Source organism: Phocoena phocoena, chromosome 2 (assembly GCF_963924675.1).
Source record: "Phocoena phocoena chromosome 2, mPhoPho1.1, whole genome shotgun sequence".
In the NCBI taxonomy this organism is placed as follows: Eukaryota; Metazoa; Chordata; class Mammalia; order Artiodactyla; family Phocoenidae; genus Phocoena; species Phocoena phocoena.
The window spans coordinates 12465747-12481001 of record NC_089220.1 but is presented as its reverse complement, the minus strand read 5'-3'; the positions used below and the strand labels follow the sequence as shown (position 1 = coordinate 12481001).

At 56.0% G+C, this 15255-nt stretch overlaps 1 protein-coding gene across 1 annotated transcript in view; it reads right to left on the bottom strand.

Annotated features, from left to right (window-relative positions):
- Positions 1 to 15255, bottom strand: part of CCDC88C (coiled-coil domain containing 88C) — a 125051-nt gene that overhangs the window by 38383 nt on the left and 71413 nt on the right. Inside the window, exons 11-14 of the mRNA XM_065872000.1 lie at positions 8867 to 9013; positions 8069 to 8213; positions 4783 to 4967; positions 259 to 396 (exon numbers count right to left, since the gene is read on the bottom strand). Coding sequence (XP_065728072.1) covers positions 259 to 396; positions 4783 to 4967; positions 8069 to 8213; positions 8867 to 9013 — 615 coding nt within the window. The remainder of the gene's footprint in view (positions 1 to 258; positions 397 to 4782; positions 4968 to 8068; positions 8214 to 8866; positions 9014 to 15255) is intronic.

Sequence of the window (15255 nt, the reverse complement as noted above, 5' to 3'; positions counted from 1 at the left end):
TAGCCGCATCCCTGGCCTCCACCCACCACATGCCAAGAGCATCTCCTCTCTCCTCCCCAAGTCATGACAATCAAAATCGTCTTCAGGCACTGCCAGTGACCCCCACAGCTGATTGAGAGTTGCTGGTTTGAGCTGCAGCTAGGCTAGGTACCTGGTAATGCACGTTTCCCCGATGGATTTCCAGGAAATGGCTAAATCCTGGACTCTCCCTCCTGCAGGCAGGGGTTCAGGAGAAGGATCTGTTCCGGCGGTGCCTACCTGCCGGGCTTTGTCAGCCTTCAAGGCTTCCATGTCGCTCTGCAGCTGCTCTTTCTCTCTGATCAGCTCCTCACTCAGGGTCTCCAAATCCTGGTTACTCTGCTTCTCCCTCTCCAGCTGGGTCTGTAACTTCTCGATCTGCAGACCCAAAAGACCCAGCCGGGCAACAGTTGGCTTCACGAAGTGAACTACGTTTTAAAATAAATCCAAAACTCATCAGCCCCCACAGAACACTTTAACGGGACTTTTCTCAAGGGCAAGTGTCCAGGCGTTGCTCTGAAGGGACCTCCCTGCCCCCTCTAGCCTCAGCTGCTAACCCACGACTTGCATCTCCAGCTCAGGGGCACCATCAGTCAGCCTCCTCCCAGCCCACCTCTCCTCACCCGCACTGCCATGTGCCCAAGTGCCTCTGGGCTCCCTGCTCCCATCTCAGGCCTTGTCCGCTTTCCCAAGGGTCAGACCGCATGCCCAGGGCCACCACCACTGGATGTCCCACGGACTTCACCTGGTGACACACCTATTCGCCCAGCTGCTCAGAGGGGTCTTCCGCTATGTCCCTCCTTCCTCTTTCACCCTCCAGTAACTCTGTCCCCAAGTCCTGCCCTCTCTACCCACGCTGCTCTACCGCCACTGCCTGGCTAGGGCCGGGCCACCTTCCCTCTGGCCTGGACAACCATCCAATCACCTCCCTGACACCGAGCTCTTCTGCTGGGGTCACCCCGCCTGACCTTCCTAAAACACGAACTAGCTACTTCATCGTGTCTAACACCTGGATCAGGTGGTGAATCCTGACCCACTCAGTAGGTCCAGGGCAGGGCCTGAGATTGAGCTCCTAGGCAATGCCCATGCTGGTGTCTGCACTGCGAGGGCTTCCCTTCCCGCCAATGCTGCTCCCCTTCCCGCCAACGCCAAACCCCTCAGCGTGGGGGACTGGAGTTGGGAAAGAGGCATGACTCTGGTGTCACAGGGATAGAGTTCAGAGTCCAGTCCCTCCCTACTAATGACGTCACCACGAGCAAGTTTCTGTAACTGACGCAGGACCAGCAGCGAGCATCCTTGAGAGCTTCTGTCACTGTGTCGTGCTCGGCACACGCCTAACAGGCGGCGGGTGCAGCGATGTTCGCTGCCCCTCCCCATGAGAGCTCCGGGCCCGGCCACCCACAGAGCTCCCGACTAGCCGGTCTGCAGTCTGACATGGTCCTAAATGATCCTGATGTACTGGTTTGGGATGGCTGTCCTGAAAAAATAGATTGCGAAGACCAGATGGCTCTCGAAGCTTTGAAAGATCTTGGACGTCGGGCCACGACCGCGAGATGCCCAACGACCCCCATGGGCAGCAGGTCTGAGCCTGCTACAGTTCAGCCCATCTGGGCCGGGGCCTTGCGCGGAGAGGTTTCCAAAGCTCCCGGAAGGATCGCTGCTCTAAAGCAGACTCTGCATACTTGTCCTTGGGTGAGGGGCACCCTGCCTTCCTGGCTCACAGATCTGGGAGCTCTCAAACCCTCATAGGAGGAAGCAGCAGGCAGGCTTCTTCCCCTACCAGAGGGGAGAGCTGGGCCGAGCTCATACTCCTACTGTCACATCCCGTCAGCACCTCAACACCCCCTGCCCCAACCCGGGGACCCCAGAACTGGGGAGCCCCACCCAGCTGGGGTCGACAGGAAAACACGCTATAACACGGCAAACACCTGAGTGGTTCTCAAAAGCAAGAACGTACTTCTAATCCTTCCTTATCTTTGCCCCACTTCCCGGCACAAGGCCTGGGACTTGGCAGGGCACCAGGGATCACCTCCGATGGTAAAGCCTACACCTGAGACAATGGCCTTGGGGAATAAAGGCAACCAAGTACTCAGGAGGACACTGGGCCCAGAGGCGCTCAGCGACTGGCCCGCGGCCTCGCAGTGAGGACGGGGCAGAGCTGCGGCACACCCCCCGTGGCCGACCCCCCAGTCCCCTCACTCACAGTCAGGGGGTCCTGCTGGCTGACCCCCAACCTTACTGTTAATAGCCTATCCCTGCTGCCCCTTCTCTCCCAGAGAAAGGAACATTATTCCAACCTCTGCATTTCTCGTTGCTGTTGCTTCTGGTCTAAAGATGTGATCTCCCCAGGTCCCACACCCAAGCCATCTCTCACCTTTTCTGGCTCTTTTTGCCATGGAACCAGAGCCCATCCCTGAAGGACCTCGGTGCCCCTGGGGTGAACTCGCTGGGCTGAGATGTGGGCTAGCTACAGGCCTTCCAGCCCTGAGAGGTTTCCCGTCCTTCCTTCCCAAAGCACCTGGCTTGGGCTGCAGGTGCCACTCCGGGTCCCAGGGCATGTGGGTGCCAGGGGGCCTGCCTCTCAGCCCCAGGCTGCTCTTTCCTTCTAGTAACAGGCCCCCAGAGGGCTGCCCCCTTCCCCTGAAAATAAGGATTCTTAACTTCTTGACTTAAGGAGTCAACTCTTAGGACATCAATGCGGATTCACAGTCGCAGGAAGGAGGCGGGACCTGGGGGTTCACCGATTGACGAGTGTCAGCTGGGGCCCAGACAGGCCACATGGCGGGGTGCCGAGGAGGGTGGGATGGCTGAGGCTGGAGGAGGGAAACTGGGGTAAGCTGAGATGGATCAGGGTCCAGTAAGCCCTCCAGCTGGGGCTGAGTGTCCACCCATCCAATGTTAGGGGGCACCGTCAGTGCTGGGCTCTGTGGGGAGAGAGCAAAACCACGGCTGCTGGGCCAGGACAGGTTTGGTCAGGCCGCGGGCAGACTGAGCAGGTTGGGAAGAGGCGCTCTGGTGGGCAGAGGGCCGCCTCCCAGGGATCCCGGCACCAGACACAGGACGGGCCTGGGAACTGTGGCACCTCCCTCCTGCCAGGGCTTCTATGCCAACACATGCCTCCTAAGGACCGTGGCAGGAGAGGGCTGGTGTCCCACCAGGGAACTGACCCCGAGAGGAAGCAGGAGGGTGGGGCCTGAGAGACGGGGGCTGAGGAGTAATGCCGGGCAGGCAGCACCCACTGCCATCCTGTTTGTGCAGAGGAGGGGCCAGAGTGAACCACGAGGACGGGGAAAAGCGTGAGCGGTCATCTCAGAGGGCTGCTGGGAGCTGGGCCAGCGCTATTACATTGCGGGCTTTCTGCAGCAGACCCGTGAGGACCCACAGAGTCAACGGTTCTCATCTTTCTAAAGGCTGATTCTGTTTTATCTTGGCCAAGGTCGAACTGCCACTTATAAAGACATTTCCTGTGCTAGGGCCATGTGAATCTAAAAAACCTAAACTGCATAGCTGCCTTCCCCATGCTGTTCCACACTGAGAGACATCGCATGCGATGGGGTGGGGTTTTCTACTGTCCTACGGAAGCAGGACAAAATGCTTGTCGGCCGAAGTGCTGCATGGCACACAATGCTTCAAAGGGACAAGAAGAGCAAGTAATCAAGCCTGGGAGGTCCCATGAGGGGGCTCCAGAGACCAGTTCACAGGAGGGGCTGTCCCAAGCCTCACACAGACATAAGGGACCAGCACACAGCCAGGACCAGCGGAGCCCAGGTCTCTCCCTGCAGCCCGTGCCCCTCCCACTGCCCGTGCAGCAGTGAATGACACTGGCAGGACTCGTGGGCAGGTGGGACACCCGAAAGCACCCGGCCTGCATGGCGGTCAGCAAGCAACGGGGCTCGTGTCCTCTTCCTCAGCTGGACTCTGACAGCTGGTGTGCTCGGAGCCCACGATACAACTGCGCCATCGCAATGTGGCCTAGGTGCTCTGAGGCCCTCTGACCTGGAGTGACCAAGACCTGGAGGCGATCCCTAGCCTCTCAGCGGCCCCTTTCTGCACCTGAGACTGAATCCCCAGTGCAAGTGGGGGGGGGGGTCCTCCTAACTGTAGAAGGAAGACTGCTCTGTAAGCCTCTGTCTGTTCTCCCAGATGTCTGGGTTCTCCTGCGCTCCTGGGAAGACCCAGCAGGTGTCCTGAAAGGCAAATACCGTTCAGCCATCTCTTCTTTTCCATCTCGTAGACTGAGAGGAAGGAGTGAGCACTGATCCTGTTTTACCACCAGCAGTGCCCTAAAATGCCCATCAATGGTCCCTACTCCCCACACACATAGGTGTGACTTACATCATTGCCTCCTCTCCCCTATGACCCATCCTATGCGTTTTCACAGTCCACTGTTTTCTTTTCACTGAGCCCTTACCACGTGCCAGACTCCTTACGTACACTAGCTCATGGAGTCCACGCAACATGTGCTAGGTGCGAAGCCCACTAACCCCATTTCACAGATGAAGACAAGGAGGCACACACAGGTCAAGTACTGTCCGAGACACATCCTCAAGGCAGTGCAGGCACAAGCCACGCTGCCTCTTGACTCCTCTCGCAACTGCTCTTGTTCTTCTATTATTGTGTAATTAACTGCGGCTGCACTGGCTTCTGCTTTTCTCCCAGCGGTGCATCCTCACCGACACCTGACTGCCCTGCCTGGCCACCGACTAGCCTCTACAGGGCAGACCGGGTTGGGGGAGGGGTGTCCACCCGCCTAGGCCGGGTTACCTTCTTGTTGAGCTGGTGATTCTCCTTCTCCAGCTCCCCGCACTTGAGGTTGCTCTCCTCCAGCGCCAGGGACGCGTCCCGCAGCCCCTGGACGGTGCTCTGGAGGCTCTGGTTCTCCTTCTCCAGCTTCAGGATGCGGCTAGAGGCGCACTCGTTCAGCTCAAACACAAACGACTTCCTGGAGGCTGAAGCACAAAGCTGAGTCAGGCCCAGGATCCAGGAGCCTCTGCTTCCAGCCATGAGCTGGGGCCATCGGGCCCCCATGCCCTAGGTTTGAGGGGGCTGGGAAGGGCTCCCATAGGTTGGTTGGGTGCTCCCCATTTCACATGCTGCTGTCGCTGTTAGTGCCTCAAAGTCCCTCAGGCAGTTTCGGTCCCTCTGCTGGCTCAGCTGGGCCCAGAGCTCAAGAGGAAAGCAGCTTACACTGAAGAAGCCAGTGCAAAAGTTAAGACTGTGTTAACTGCTGGGACCTGTTTCTAACCAAGCTGCTAACCAAGCTGACCGACCGTACAACTCAAGGATCTTAGAGCCTAATAGAGATGGCAAATAGGCGACATTTTCTGTGCCAGCTCTGAGACTAGTGGGAGTCTGGGTGGCTCAGCAGGAGGGGCACGGTAATCGACTAGTTATGTCTGCCACTGGTGGCAGAAGGCTCTGTGGGCACGTATGCCCAGTACTTGCCATCCCTGAATAAGGTCCTTTGGACAGTGATTTCATTTTTTAATTTCACGATTACATTGACAAAAATATGAGATAGTACATGTAAACTGCTTTAAAAATTCTAAGTGCGATGAAAATATAAGCTAAAGATAGAAAAAGGGAGATTATCTACTCTGCTTTCTTTAAAGAGCTCGAATACAAATGGAGAAGGGGGGCATAGACCTGAGAGTCAGAAATGGGAGTTCTTAGCTCCTTCCTGCCACCAGCAGGTGCATGACTTTAGGTAAGTCATGGGGCTTTTTCAGGAGGAGGAAGGAACGTGTACGAAAGTCCTTGAAAGAAGGGGTTGGTGTTGTTCCGTCCCCGCCTGTCCCATCAGTGCCACGGACTCAGCCCTGGGAGCCTTATGACACTGTTAAGAGGGCTGCGCCCCGACCTGCTTCTTACTCATCACCCCAGGGGCAGGGGTACATACAGGACGATGGCTTCCGTAGTGAGCACATCAAGCTAGAAACAAGGGTGTGTGTGTTCAGATCCTCTGGGCGATCGTAAGGACTGAGAGGCACGTGCCACCCGCTTTGAGTTCTCATCTTGCACCCAGGATAGCAGTTCAGACCCAACAAGCCCGAACGTCCTCAAGACCCCAAGCAACAACGGGCAGTGAAGCAGTGGAGGTGGAGAGAGTGCCCGCGGCTCTGACCCAGGCCCAGCACTGATGCACGCAAGCACACATGCTTGCAACATATGAAACTACGCTACAAATGAAACAAACCTCAACTAAAACTCAGCTAATTCTCAGCCTGGGATCACCGGGACAGTACCTTGGCAGCATTCATGAAAAAAGGACATTTTCTAATTGGGGTGAAATATACTTAACATAAAATTTACCATTTTAAAGTGTACAGTCCTGTGGCATTAGCTATATTCCCATTGTTGTGCAACCATCACCACCATCCACCTCCAGACTTCTTCATCATCCCAAACGGAAACTCTGTACTCATGGGGACTAATTCCTAAGGTCCTACAAGTTAAACAACAGCACTGACCACGAGCCTCCTTTCTTCTTCCGTAAAAGCCAGTGCTTCAAAGACTATTACTATGACATAACAGCTTACTACTGAGTGCTACGCTCATTAGCGCCCCAAGCAACCAGAGTGATGGGATGTATTTCATTAAGACCTTGGCAACAAGAACAGCTGTCCCTTATTGTTGGCCGTGGGCCAGGCATGGCATCGTGTTTCACTGTCTCCTCCTATGAGGCAGCTTCATTACCCCCATTTTGCAGATAAGGAAACTGAGGTCTGAAAGACGTCACCCAGCTAACCTCCAGTGGAGGAGCCAAGAATTTAAGCCAGGTCTTTCTGAATCAAGAAGGCAGCACACCACACATGCAAAAGTATATTCAGGCTCTGCCTGCATCACGCCTTCATTCAAGTCAATGTTCATCAGCTCCCAGCTAAGCACCAGGAGTTGGGAACACCAAGAATAAATCATGCTCACTGACCTGAAAGGGCCCACAGACTATACCGAGTAGTCATCTAAAGGGGTGAGGCTTTCTGACCCCACAGGTCACCCTAGTTTCTAACAGAAATACTCTCATTTGGTCTGGGACTGTCCCAGGAGGCCTGCACCACTTCTCCGCTCTGCCAGGGGGCAGTGGTCCTCCCCGACGGACCTGTACTCCTCCCAGAGCCGGGAATCAGGGTGACCCCCCCCCAGCCCCCAGCACAGGGTGCGGGCACCGAAGCACAGATACGACTAACTTCCCTCAGAGATGAGCAGTTTAATAAGCTGATTTTTTTGTCTGGAACTGATGGGACCCCTCGAAGAGAAGACGTTTCCAGCTACGCTCAACGACCTTGCCATTAATTGAGGGGGTGTTTATCAGAACTGAAAAAGCAGCCCCCAAACCAGCCAAAAGCCCTACCTCGCTCTGTCCAGCTCTAACTAAACAATAACTCGCACTATCAGGGACACGTGTGCTATTTCTGAACACAGGAACTGGCTTATTGTTTGCTGGGCGCCGAAGCTTCCTGCTGCGGTGCTGACTGCTGCCCCACCCACTTTCCCCTGGCCGACACCCCATCTGTCTGCGCAGGGGCAGCGGTGCAAGCACAGGAGGGAAAAGAAGAGGCCTGGGTCCTGTGAGAAGCAGCCTCTTAGCAGCTCCCACCCAGAGAGACAGAGAACAGACTGCATCCGTCTTGCCCAATTATGCAAATGAATGGAGGAAATAATGCCCAAGGTACATTTCTAGTGGGGATTAGTGACCACTGGGGACGTCTCCTGCCATCCAGAGCTTTCAGCCGTCCACAGACAGGCCTATGATGCCCTCCGGTGTCAGCGTGCTGTAATCTGGAAGCTCCTGGGACCGTCCATATGGGAACTGGGAAACCTGGTAACACTTGATTTGTGTTTCGTGTCCTGACATCAAGGCTGCCAGACCCCTCCTGTTCTCCTCGGGGAGAAGGGTAATGAAACAGTTCCAAATGGCACTTGAAGGAAATCCTACTTACTTGGGGTGAATGGATGGCCTGACATGGAAGATATAGAGCTGAGGGCTCTGCTCCTTGGATGAGGAAGCGGCCTCAGCCAGGCTGGCTCCCAGGCACCGGGCGCTACCTACCGTCCGACAGGTCTGCATTCTTGGACAGCTGCTCCAGCTCCCAGCCGAGGTGGGCGGATTCATTCATGCTCTGCTTCTGGGCAATCTCGAGGACCATGTTTTCTTCCAGCAGCTCCTCTATTCGCTTCTTATCCGTGTCCCGGTCCTAGCGCAGGAAGAAGGACGGAGTGAGAACGTGGCCGGTAGGGGGGGGGGGCCCTCTGGACAGGCCCCGGCCCCCGTGCATTCACCCTCATTCCCCGAGGATGAATGGACCCCAGGCACCCGCTCACTTCCCCGCACAGAAATGAGTCCAACACGGGGCCCGGCTGTGAGAGTTACAGCCACTGAAAGACACCTTGACTGGCAACGGAAGTGATAAGAGAGCCGAGGTCTCTAACTGAATGCTGTCTGAACTAAGTGACTTATGGCCCAGGGCTTTAGAGCAAGTACCATGGTGACAGGTGGCTTCGAGGCTCTAGGGAACCTAACATGCCTTGAGAAGCCTGTAAAGAAACTCACAAATCACAGCTCAGCCCACACCGTAAAAGCCAGCAGAGACCCTTCTTGCAGAAGAGACACACGTTAGCTCATCTGTACAGAGGAGCAACCCAGAGGTACCGTCCTACCCGTCAGTAGGCGTTCAGTGGTGCCCACCTGAGCCCGCTGAGCTGAGCGAGCTACTGTCTGCAGTCAGCGAGTCACTGTGTCGGCAGTGGCACCAAACCCAGTGACGGAGAAGCCAGAGAGGGGCGCAGCACAAACCCGAAACCTCCCCAATCTGTTTAGACAGATCTGAGCGACAACAGCCTGCAATACCAATTCCAGGTCGTGAAGCTTTGATTTCAGCTGCAGGTTCTCTTTCTCCAGCTCGTGCACTTTATCGCCCCGGGCTCGAGCGGCAGTCAGCTGTTCCTCCAGCATGGCCTTGGTTTCAATTAAAATGATATTATCTTCTCTCAGCTCCTGGGCAGCAAAAAAAAGACATGAGCACCATCAGATAAAGACACCTGGTTCAGGACGACAGGGCTCCGAGACCAGAACAAACAATCCAGGGATAAGGCTGCAGCTGCGAGAGTTTTGTCTCCACTTTTGAGCACCTCCACCTTTTTCATCGGGTCAGGCCAAATGGACTTTCTCGACTGAAAGAAAATATTTAAATCCGGGAAGGTAACTTTTCCTATGCCGGCCACAGTGCAAAGGCATGCGACATCTGTAACCTGGTCTGGTCGGACAAGTGGACTCCACTGACAGATCCGGGACCTCGCTGAGCCTCCATTTCCTTAACAAGGAAGGGGTGGGGCTAAGAGTCTGTCCCAGGTTCAAGGACTGAGTCTAGCTAGTCCTCTCAATTCAACACTCATTCCACTGATCAGCGTCTTGGGGAAAAACAGCTATTCAGACAAGCTTTCATTCAATGCACAGCTCGTATCTAAACATTTTACATACATACTCCTGGAAAAACAACAATTCTCAGCGATGTCCTGGAAACAGGGAGTCTTTAAGACTGTGAACCCCATAAATAAGTCCCGAGGCCTCCTGTGTGCCCGGCACGTGCTGGGTGTGGAATATAATGGCTGTTCCCTTGCAGGGTCCCTCACAGGCAAGGGGTCCAAGGAACTCTCGGTCCTGTGCACGCAGCCCAGCACACACAAGGGATTCTGATCTCTCACCTCATCTCTGCTCCCCACCCCCCGCCCCCCACCGGTTAAGGGGCTTCTCGGTTTCTCCTCTCCCCAGAGTCCTTCCAGCACCACTCAGCATCTCTGGGGGACTGAGGTTCCCCTGAATGCCTTCAGCTGGTGAACATGCACACAGGGGAACGTGTCTGTTTCTCCCGGTGGGCAGTGTCCTAAGGCTTGCCCCGCTTTTGGGTTCTACCAGCTGGGAGCTGGGCGGGGAGCTCTGCTTATCCACCACCCGTTCATTCGCCCTGCAAAGGCCAGAATCCAAGATACCTGGTAGAGGGAAAACCGCAAGCCTTCCGGTCAGCGGACATAGTTCTGATCAAAGCCCGGCAGCCGTAAAAGGTATAATCACTGAAATTCTAAATTCCCTGGGTGCCCTCTCTCTGCTGGAGATGACGTCCGCTATGTGGCTGGCCCTGCACTAGGCACTCCCTGTCCCTGCCCCACTCACTCTTCACAATGGCCCTTGGGGGAGGTAGGAACAGTGCCTTCCTACGGAGGAAGAGGCTGATTTGGGTAAATTAAGGAATAAGCCCAAAGTCACAAAGCCAGCAAGGGGTGAAGCTGGGACTTGAAGCTGGGCCAGACAGTTCCAGACCTGTGTTCTCTCTACCGCCCTCAAGCTGCCTGCAACCCATCCTCAAGGGGCTCGTGTGGATAAGAGGCCCAGACTATCAGTAACAGTGTGAGCCAGAGCAAACAGAGGGGTTTCGAGCAGGAAGAAGACCTGGTCCCCCCTCTCTGGCAACCGTCCCATCCCCACTGTTCTCACCTGGCATTCCAACAGGTCTACACACCAGCACTCCCAGCCCTGAGCTCTCACAGCACAGGCCACCCCTTCATCCTCATGACCAACTCCTATTCAACCTCCAAAGCCCAGCCTGAGTTGGCCCCTCTGAGAAGGGGTGGCAGATTCTCTCTGTCCCACCTGCTGAGTCAGGTACTTGGGCTCCCAGAGCACCCTGGGTATGCTGTGAGGCAATGGTGAGCTGGCCTGTCCTTCTCCCCCAGACTGTGAGCTCCTGGGGGCAGGATATTCCACTTCTCTTGCGGGCCTCACGGAAGTGTTCAATGAACACCTGTCAGCTGAATCATGCCGTGAGGGGGAATCACAGGTGGCATGCGAGGCGGGCCTTGAAGGCCTCAGAGATTTCCAACAGGCAGGGACAGACAAGGGTGACCAGGAGCAGAATACAGCACTGGGTAGGATGACTTCTAACCATCGGTACTATTCATAAACATCTCAATTTTCTGGTGGTATCAACTTCCACCATATATTAGGCAACAGAAATAACCAGCCTTGCACACCTCACTGCCTCAGAAGCGAGAAGCCAGATCTGCAAGAAAGTGAGCCCAAGCTCCCGCAGCAAGCCCAGGGCTCGGCCCCCAGGGAGACGCCCGCCTCCTTGCCTCTGGGCAGCTGCCCAAGGCCAGCCCGCCGCTGAGGACCTGATCCCAACTGAATCAGGTGGCTACTTAAAGGCCTGACCCAGCCCGGCAAACAGCTGAGGGGCCACGTTCAGGAAATCACAGGCCAGGCCTGACGGCTGGTCCCCAAATGGCTGGAGAGCTGCCCCTGCTCGTCTACGTGATGACCAGGAGCAGTGACTGGGAAAGTGGGCCGATGGCTCCGGTCCCCCGCCAGCCACGTGCGCTACCAGCCGTGGCGCCTGAAGCAAACGCATGTCTCTCAACCACCAATCCCTCGTCCTCTGCTGGGCACGAAAAAAGGGCTGAGGTGGGGTTCAGAGGCGATAACGCATGTGAAGTAGTCAGTGCATGGGGCCCGAGGCCCAGTAATCAGGTCGGCTGCCATTATCACCATCCTGTCACGCCCCCCCCCCCGCCGTGAGACACTGTTCAGGGCAGCACTCACTGAGCGTCACCAAGCGACAGGCTAACAAAAGCACCAAACTCCAGGAGGTGGGATAGAACCAAAGAAACAATGGGCTCCTGCCCACTGCACTTGGGACCACAGCACCCAAGCCCCTCGCTAACCTCCGTCTGGTTCCGCTGCAGCCCCTTAAGCTTCATAGAGCACCAGCCTGCTTTTACATTTCTGATTCGAGGAGCGTGGTGGACTGAACCATAAACCAAGCATCAGGTCTGCCCTGCTCTAACTTCTCCTTCTACTGAATTTTATCAAAACTCCTTAAAAGTCATTAGGAAACACAGAGTCCCAAGTGGGAACAGAGGTCTCCCTGCTCAAGGTGATCTTGGTTCCCTGCATTTCAACATTCTCGGTCTACAATGTGATGCCCAGGTGCGGACATGAGCTGCCGGAGGCCGGGCGTCCCTCTAGCCCCCATGGCGTCTGAGGCAGTGGCCGCCGTCACCCGCTCCCCCAGCTCTCCTCCTGTCTGCGTGACCCCACCCCTTTTATTTCCTCCTTCCTTGGCAAGGCTGGGGTCCCAGAGGTGGAGAGAGGCATTTCAACGCCACCTTGGTCCACCTCTTCGCCAACTGCGATGCTGGGCAAGTTATTAATTTCTTCTCAGTTTTGTTATCTGAAAAAAGGAGAGGACCTAGACGCTGGCTACTCAACCTCACCAGGCCACCAGGAGACTTAAATGTGATGCTACGGTTTGAGCTTAGCACAGTTCCTGGTGTGTGGGAAAAGCTGCATAAACACACAGTTATTGCTGCTCATTTAAAACCTCACTGCACCTACTGTGGGCCAGATCATGGGTCTGTAAAGGGCCAGAGAGGAAATATTTCTGGCTTCTCGGGTCCTAAGTCTGTCACGACTACTCAGCTGTGCAGGCACAGTTCAAAAGCAGCCATGGGCTGTGTGAATGAGCAGGTGTAGCTGTGTTCCAGTAACACTTTACTTATAAGAGCTGATGGTGCTGTCTCCCTCCCTCCCTCCCTCCCTCCCTCTCTCCCTCTCTCCCTCTCTCCCTCTCTCTCTCCCTCCCTCCCTCCCTCCCTCCTCCCTCTCTTTCTCCCTCTCTCTCTCTCTCTCTCTTTTTCTCTCTTACTCCTCTTCCTCTTCCTCTTTCTCTGCTATGTGAGGACACAACAAGAAAGCAACCATCTGCAAGCCAAGAAGAGAGCTCTCACCAGAGCCCAACCACCCTGGCACCTAGACCCCAGACTTCCAGCCTCTAGAACTTACATGGGCCTCTCACTGCCGTGGCCTCTCCCGCTGCGGAGCACAGGCTCCGGACACTCAGGGCAAGTGGCCGTGGCTCACGGGCCCAGCCGCTCCGTGGCATGTGGGATCTTGCCGGACCGGGGCACGAACCCGTGTCCCCTGCATCGGCAGGCGGACTCTCAACTACTGCGCCACCAGGGAATCCCTGAATGTGGATCTTGATGTTTGAATATGTTTTAACCTTGCACGATGTCTATACTAACAATGTGTGGGTTGTTTAATAAATATATTTTTTTAAAAAGCTGATGGTGGGTCAGACACCGCCCCGGGACTGATGGTAGTTTGGCCATCTCTGAGCTGGACAATGTGGGCACCAAGGCACTCAGACTCAAGGTCAGGAAGGCACAGATCCTGTCTTCAAGGAGCTCCCGGTGTGGGTGGGAAACGGGATGCATCATTACGACACCACGCGATGAGTCTGCCTGGGGGTAAGAAGGGGCCTAAAGGAATGGGGGGCGGGGCTGGGGATGCAGCCAGCAGAGTGTGGCCTGCCCACCCCTCACCGGCCCTCCCTGTGTCGGGGAGATGCGCTGGGCCGAGGGGCCTCAGGGGGCACCAGCGGACCTGAAGGGGACTCGGTTTGGCCGGAGCAGAGAGTTCCACGGGGACCAGAGTGGGTGTCAGAAGAAGGGGTGGAGTGTGGACTTTATCCCAAGAGCAACGGGGAGATGCCTGAGGGGCTCTTAGAAAGGCCACTCTGGCAGCGGCCCAGGCGATGTGAACGAGAAGAGGCGGGGGCAGAACAGCCAACTCAGATGCTTGCGGAGGGCATTCTGGAATAAAGATAACGTCATTCCTGCGCAGGCACTGGAATAATGTGGACAAGCAACCATGGAGAAGGCCGGCCGGGCACTGGGACTCACTCTCCCAACATCCGCCTCGGCCAGGGACAGGCTGGGAGGTGGGGAAATGAGCTCTGGAAGATGGACAGCACTTGGGGCTGCAGGAGCGGGTGGAGAAGAAAGAAGACTCAAGGCCGAGCCGGCTCTGGCTTGAGTACCTGCCTCGGTGGATGGCGAGTCCAGTCCAGAGACAGTATGGGTGGGTTGGAGGGAGGGAGGGACACTGGATTTGGACACACTGACCTTGAGACAGACTGAGGTCTGGAGTGCGGGAGAAGCCCAGTCCAGAGATGAAGATTTGGGACCTGTTAGTCTGTACGTGCCAGCTAAAGAAGGGGCAGGAGGCAGAGAAGACATCATGGAGAAAGGCCAGATGGTAGACGCAGAGCAAGGTGACCACCACCCGCATGGGCCCAAGAAGATGAAGTTCGGGACTCAGGAAAGCCAGGTGAGTGAGGGGCGGAGGGTGGTGGTGTCCGAGCCCACAGAGAGGGTGGGCGAGGGAGGCTGGGAAGTGCCCACTGGACTGGCACAGGAGTCGTGGACCCTGATTCTCAAGCATGGTTTCAGGCGAGCAGAGGGAGAGGCAGACCTGGAGGACTGGGTTAGAAGGTGAGGCAATGAAGGACACAGCTGGTGCTCTCTCCTTTCAGACAGGCTCGGAGAGGGACCGGGGTAGCTCGAGAGGGTCGGGGGAGAGTGGGAAGGGTTTGATTTTCTTTTTAATTAAAGGTGAGATTATCCTGAGGATCCTAAGCATGGGACTCAAGTCAACAGACGCCTCTGGAGCACCTCCCCCTGCTGGAGACGGCAGAGATGTAGTTTCCGACTTCACGGACTGCACTCTGTGGGGAGAGCTGCTGGAACCCCAGAGCGCGGGCGAGCGACCCTGCCTGGGGTCAGAGGGGCTCGGCCAGGGTGGAAGTCGAGCTGCGGCCCCATTCCCCAGGCCCAGCCAGATGGGCAGGGCAGACCAAACCGTAGCCCATCTCCCCTCCTGAACCTGGGCACTGCGGGGGGATATCCTAAGAATGTGATGTGTGTGTGCACCGCACCCCAGGACTGACCATTAACCCAGCTCCTGACTGCCTTGCCAACAACCCAGCAATCACTGCATGGATTGGTTCCAATGGCCCCCATCTCTGTGGAGAGCAGCTCGCTAGCATAAGCTCATTGGAAACGTGCTCCTGTGTCACGAGACGCCAGGGCACGAGGGTCTCAGAGACGCCCAGACCACTCCTCCTTTCACAGATGGGGACAAGACTTGCCCAACACCCACCAAGTTGGTGTGGCAGCTAGGACCGTGCCCTGCTACGTCTCTGCATCTCAGATTACTGTTTCTTTCAGAGCCAGCACAGACCAGGAAGCTGTAACTCCCAGAGAGGAGCAGAGACAGGCCCACCTTATCTTTACCCAGGACGCACACGGCACCAATGCACCTGTCCTCAGTGTTGGGAATTTCAGACAATAACACAACATGGGACAACAGGAATCTCCCAGGCAACCTTTCTGCCTTTGTCC